The sequence below is a fragment of the Lagenorhynchus albirostris genome, chromosome 21 (genome assembly GCF_949774975.1).
Source record: "Lagenorhynchus albirostris chromosome 21, mLagAlb1.1, whole genome shotgun sequence".
Lineage (NCBI taxonomy): Eukaryota > Metazoa > Chordata > Mammalia > Artiodactyla > Delphinidae > Lagenorhynchus > Lagenorhynchus albirostris.
The window spans coordinates 21,940,363-21,947,085 of record NC_083115.1 but is presented as its reverse complement, the minus strand read 5'-3'; the positions used below and the strand labels follow the sequence as shown (position 1 = coordinate 21,947,085).

The 6,723-nt window shown below is 51.9% G+C and overlaps 1 protein-coding gene across 1 annotated transcript; it reads left to right on the top strand.

The window, feature by feature from the left end:
* The first annotated feature begins 477 nt into the window (after positions 1-477).
* Positions 478-2,492, top strand: HELT (helt bHLH transcription factor). The gene is given in 4 exon segments (XM_060136398.1): positions 478-636; positions 943-1,052; positions 1,183-1,418; positions 1,853-2,492. Coding segments are annotated over 4 exon segments (1,005 nt in total). The 3' UTR covers positions 2,353-2,492.
* The last annotated feature ends 4,231 nt before the right edge of the window (positions 2,493-6,723 follow it).

Sequence of the window (6,723 nt, the reverse complement as noted above, 5' to 3'; positions counted from 1 at the left end):
AGCGGTGGGACTAAAGGAGGCGACACTGTTTTGTGAGGGTCCTCGCCCCCCGGCGCCCGCGGCCGCTGCGCCCCTGCGCTCGCTCGTCCGCCGGCGCAGGTTTACCGCCTCCTTCCCGCCCCGGCTGTTGCCATGCTAATGTTATTCCCCCGCCGGTCACGTGTCCTTTGAAGGGCCACGTGGATTAACAAAGCTGATCTGCCCCCAGCTCGCCCCCCTCGGCTGCTAATTTTTTTTTCTTAACTTTAAAAAAAAAAACTGATCTTGAATGCATGCATCCCCCAAACGCAGCTCCCCTAATCCTATGGAATAATTCAAGTCGTGAATGCACTTGGAGCCCTGGATGACCGCTTTATAAGGCAGCCCCTGGTAGTTGGGAGGCTGCAGTCTACCTGGGACACTCGAGGAGGCACACGAGGCGAAAAGTGGACGGGTGCCTCGCGCCACCGCCTCTCCCGAGGGCGCGTACTGACCAGAATGTCAGGAAAGCTCAAGGAACGCAAAGTGAGTCGGCTGAGCCCAGATGGCTCTTGCGCCAACAGGGTGGGGGCGTCTGACGCCCGCAGCACCACCTGGCTGGACCGACGGGCAGGGACATTATCACACGGGACTTCTCCTGGAGAGGAATCCTGAGTGGTTTGGGAAGGGGATGAGGATAGAGGGAGGGGACGCCTCAGTCAGGGAGGAGCCCACGCCTGGAGGCTGGTGGCCACCTCCCCACTGCCCTGGTGCTCAGCACGGCGGTGTGGCCCAGCGGACGCTGGAAAGGGAGCGCACCAGCGCGGGTGTGAGAAGGCAGAGCTTATGTGACCCACTGTGGAGGGACAGGGGCCTGGGGCGAGTCCCTGGGATGCGTTGAGGGCTGGGAGACAGCTGTGCCAGCCGTGCCTTTCACGACTCTCTGGGCAAAGCCATCCTAAACGTACAAACCTCTGTTCGCAGAGAACCCCCGTTTCCCACAAAGTGATAGAAAAGCGGAGGAGAGACCGGATTAACCGCTGTTTGAACGAGCTGGGCAAGACGGTGCCCATGGCCCTGGCGAAGCAGGTAACGTCGGCGGCCGAGAAAACGGTGCTGGCGCTGGGGATCCTCTGCCGCCACTCTCGGCAGTGATGCCGGGAGTCTGGAGCCTGAGAGGGCCTTGCACGTGTGGGCTCCCTTCCCGGGTGCCTGAGCGCTGAGTGAGCCCCGGGCGGCCCTCGCGCAGATCCACAGCAGCGACCCACTCGCTGGTCCTCTCCGGATAAAACCTTGCACCCAGCCTGCCCGGGTTGGCCGGCACCCGCTGGGCCGCTTCGAGGAGCCCTTCCTCCTTTTGCAGAGTTCCGGGAAGCTGGAGAAGGCGGAGATCCTCGAGATGACCGTTCAGTACCTGAGAGCTCTGCACTCCGCTGATTTTCCCCGGGGAAGGGAAAAAGGTGGGCGCGGGTTGCGCAAAGGGGAACCTGGACAGGGACCGTGCGCCACTCGGAGACCTGGGGGCGGGAGTGGGAGTGAAGCGGCGCTCGCTAGAGGTCTCTCGCTCTCTGGATGCTGCCGGGGCGGGGGCGGGGGCGGGGTGGAGGTGGGAGCGGACTCCTGTGAAAGCTAGGGGGACTAGAGCACAGGTGTCTGGGGATACAGGTTCCGCGGTCTCCTCTCAGGTGGGGAGGGTGGGGTCAGACTCTTAAGGAAAAGGAAGTCGCTAGCTGGCGTTTTTCCAGTCTCCAGAGTAACAAGAGGAGAGGGCGGGCGTCCAACGGAAACTCCGGCCAGGAAACGTGATGGGAGGTGCTTGGCCCCCGCCTCGCGCTCCCGGTCGGAAAGGGCGCTCACAGTTTTTTTCTTTCTACGGTTTTTCTCGCCCTTCCAGCAGAACTGCTAGCGGAGTTTGCCAACTACTTCCACTACGGCTACCACGAGTGCATGAAGAACCTGGTGCATTACCTCACCACCGTCGAGAGGATGGAGACCAAGGACACCAAGTACGCGCGCATCCTCGCCTTCTTGCAGTCCAAGGCCCGCTTGGGCGCCGAGCCCGCCTTCCAGCCGCTGGGTTCGCTCCCGGAGCCGGATTTCTCTTATCAGCTGCACCCAGCGGGGCCCGAGTTCGCAGGCCATAGCCCTGGTGAGGCGTCCGTGTTCCCGCAGGGCGCGGCCCCGGGGTCCTTCCCCTGGCCACACAGCGCGGCCCGCAGCCCGGCGCTGCCCTACCTGCCCAGCGCGCCCGTGCCTCTTCCGAGCCCTGCGCAGCAGCACAGCCCCTTCCTGACGCCCGTGCAGGGCCTGGACCGGCATTACCTCAACCTGATCGGCCACGCCCACCCCAACGCCCTTAACCTGCACACGCCCCAGCACCCCGCGGTGCTCTGACGCCGACTCGCCCGCAGATTTCTTTGCGCTTCGGGCGCTGCCTGGGAGAAATACTGTATATTGTACAAGTGTAAATACGGTGCCAACAAAAGAGATGGGTGGGGGAAGGCCAAAAGCGAAAGAGTCTTCTGAAGGATCTCCCCCTTGGCAATAAACGTTTTCTGAAGGTACCAGAAAGATGGATTTCTTGTTACCTTCTGCTCTTCCAAAACCCACCCCCTCCGAGGTGTCTCGGGCGCAAGGCTGATAGGGGCCAAGGTGACGGCCCTCAATAGTCTGGGTGGGGAAGGGGGCGGGTCGCTGCGGTGTCTGAGGAGGCGGGGAGGCTAAGTGGAGGGGTCGCTTCCAGGCTGGATTCGCGTTTCCCCCGGGGCTCCAGACCCGCACGTGCCTCGGGCGCACCTTGGGCATTTGCCTGGGGAAAGGGCAGACTCGAGGAACAGGGCCCTCAGCTCTCAGAAAGTACAAATCGAAGGACCCTCCCCAAGCTGGCTTTGGCGGACTTTCGCCAGTTCCGACCTGGGCGCCCTTCCCTAACCCGGGACGAGGCCCCGGACACGCGCGCACCACATGCCCGCTGGTCTGGAGCGCGCCGAAACTCAGACCATCGGGATGCGTGACTAGGTTTACGGCCTCAACCTGTCTGGTAAAAAATATGTAGAGGAGGTAGCTTCCGAGTGTGGCTTAGAAACAACAGACGATGAAGTTTATCTTCGAATGACAACTACTCGTCGGCACCGAAGGGTTCGGGAAACTGGAGTTGCCTTTGGCGCACAAATCAGCTCAGCTTAGGGGCCGCTGGGCAACCTGGTGAGAGGCCGGCAGCGACCGGGTTGGGAGACGTGCTCCCCCGAAAGGATTGTTCCCTCTGCCCACACCCACATCCGGCCACTGGTGCGGCGTTGAGACGCTGGGTTCTTGGGCCTGCTGAGAAAGGCTTCTCCACCTTTTCCTGGGGGAGGGGGATTTTAACCTTCTCGCTCCACCCAGAACATAGGAACGTTTTGGGGTCTAGGGAAGACTTGGCTAGTGATCTGTAAGGGGCTTGTAGTTTTCAACGACAATTCGATCTGTCTTACCCACAAAACAGCAATACATTTAAAATAACAAGCTGAAATCAGGTTTTTCTAGGACCCAGAGAGCAAAATAAGTCTCACTGTTGTTCTATGTTAACTGGTAAAATGAACAAGGTAACCAACCCGTTAAAGTTGTCTTTGTGAGAATTTAAAATTTTTCCTTCATTGATTTTTTTTCTTTGTCTTTTCTTTCTGTTCCCGTTCCCTTTGATGCCCTTTAAATAACTCAAAATTAGGTAGCAGGTTTTCCTGTTTCCTGAGGCCATTTAGCTGAACTACGATTATTTGTCACTGCTCAGGTTAGCTGGAGTGCAATAAATTAACTTATTCCATTTCTGTGGACAGGGCTTAAGGGAGCTCTGACCTAGACTGTTTACTGAGGTCATGGAGGAAGATGGCCTACAATTTATAAACCCTCAAACTTGATTACAGAGACAGGACCAAAAATACCACACACACACACACACACACACACACACACACACACACACACACACACACACACACACACACACACACACACACACACACACACACACACACACACACACACACACACACACACACACACAGCCACTTCATTATGTTGTCCATAAAGTGAAACTTAAATCTTAAATGTGTATGTTTTGGGGGCAGGGAGAATCTATAAACTTTATAAAGTCTTTCAAGTAAAGGGTTCTTGCCCTTACACGCACTATATATCACTACAATACTTATCTATAAAATGTGAGATGCAAACAAGTATCTCCTCCCTTATGAAATGATATAGTTGGAGCATGAAAGTCAGTGTAAGGTCAGGAGGCCACTGGGTAACAAATATATATTGAGCAATATGGGATGAAAACAAATTATGCAGAAATGGGAGAATGCATGGTGCCTATTATTGGAACACATGTCTTACACCCATTTTTATCAGCGCTGGATACAGAATATGAAGGAAGGCCTTTCAGCCTTTTTTTCTCTGAGCATTAAGCCAATCTGAATTCCCTTTGGCAGTGAAGCATTAAAGATATAGTGTTACCCTGGAAATATAAATTATTAATATATTCAGTATTTTTGTCACTTCTCAACTGTTAACCAAATTAGACAAAACTTTCTTTTGCTAAGTAGATTTTCTCTTTGGGATTAGCTTTGGGAAAGCACAGGGCCACCATAGTAAAAACTTTGGTCATTTACATATAATTTTGCAAACTTCCACTGGCCCATGACAGTCTTTGCACCTCAAATGTTGGTATTCTTGATTTTTTTTTTTCTTTCTCATTTAACTGTGGAGGATAAAACCCTGCTTTGGATTTACAATGACTTTAGGATAAAAGTCTCCCTCCCCTTTCTCTCCCTCCCCCTTTCTGTGTGTGTGTGTGTGTGTGTGTGTGTGTGTGTGTGTGTGTTGTGTCTTTTTCTGAAACCTTCTTCCAAAGTTCCAATTCTCCAGGCTTGGCGAAAAGTCAAACTTTGCAGAAGATTAAAAATGTCACTACAAAATGGAATCGACTTAAATCAGATTGTGACTTTAATGTGTTCTTCCTGTACTTTCTCTGACAACACATTACTTCCAGCCTCTCTGTCCCAAGCCCCCCACCTACTCCCCCTCTGTCTGAGTCTCTTATGCCCAATCCCTCCACTCTTTCTTTTAAGTAAGTTGTATAGTAATGGTTTCCAAGAGAGGCTCAACCAAACCCAGAAATAACAAAAAACAAAAAACAGTGGGTTTGGCTGGAGGTGACCCATTGTGATACTTCTGAAAGGGGCAACCCCTTGTTTCTTGGGCTTCATCCTTGAGTGGGCAAGGATAAAAATAATCATCCCCATGAAATCAAAGGTTTTCTCTAGAGGCTTGAGGAACAAAGCTGATGGCTGGTGCTTTAGTTCAGTCCCTGTGGCTCTGTAGGGCTACAACTAGGAGCTTCTTGGCCCTCCAGACACCCCAGCGAAAAGGCGGTAATACAGAGCTCACTTGTGCTTCCAAGCGTTATTGAACAAACACAGCCATGTACCAGTGGGGGCCCTGCAGTCTGGCCTGCTAGATACCAGACAAGGAAGGTGGAAGAGCAGCTATGCAAGTGCCTACCTGACCCCACAAAGGCACGGAATTCCTAGGAACCTGGTAATGGGTATCTGCATAGAGTAACACACCAAGAAAAGTAAGGCAAGATGGGGCATGTAGTAGGAGCTCAATAAACATGTGTGGCATGACATCATAGTACTGAGTCTCTTGGATTCTACATCTCCCCTAGACCTCTTGTTTCTGGCCCTTAGTCCCCTCCCCACTTCAGTAGAGACCAGAAAGTACTTGTACACCCACCCAGAAATCTGTGGAGCAACCTACACACATTCTGAGGGTTTTCAGACAGACCAACGTCCCTGCCTTTGCCTAGAAATTCTACCTTGTGGTCTGGCAGCAGGAGACACACTTGGCCTGCTTGGTTAAGGCAGTTAACTCTTCCTGAAGGCCCAGCTAAATGCAGATGCCAAATCCAGGATTTGAATTCAAAACTAGCCTGATGAGGGTTCTGCTCCTTTCACACGGGAAAGAGCCAAGACTGGGCTGAGTCGACTCCACCCTCCTCTTTTCTGCACCATTAGCTGTTCAGACCCCACCTGGATCTGCATTCCAGCTCTGCTTCTTACAATTCTGGGCAAATTGCTAAGCCACTCTGCATCTGTTTCCTCATCTATAAAATAGAGATATTAAAGGTGCATATACCTCATAGGGTTGCTAAGAGGATTAAATGAACTGGTACACTCAAAGCACTCTAGACAGTGTGTGGCCCACAGTGAATGTTCAATAAATGTTAGCTATCATAATAATTATCTATTCCTCCCCCCTGCAAGTGTCAGATCCTTGGGACCACCTCAAACTGAAAAATAAAATGTCAAGGCACATGATGAAAAAATCTTGAACCCCAGGGCTCTTTCTTAAACCCCAAGGCTTATTCTGAAACAAGGCAATATTCTTCATTTAGGGCAAGTGGGGGTAGGGAGCTCAAATTCCATCCCATGGTCATTTTGAGGCCTATGAGCCCCATTCCGAGTTATGGTTGGTACTCGGGGCCCCTAATAACCTTGGAATGCTATCTCTTATGCTCTTTCAAATACAGAAATCTAGCTTTATGTTATTTTGTTACAGCTCTTATACCCACATTCCCACATTCTCTCTCAAAGTACATATTCTAATGCCTATTATTAACATACAAACTTGGCTGTTGCAGATTCTTTTCTGGATCATGGAGTAAATAAATAAACTAATTCAATATTCCTTAAATACACTTTCTCTGGCAGCTTTATGTTCCTCTCA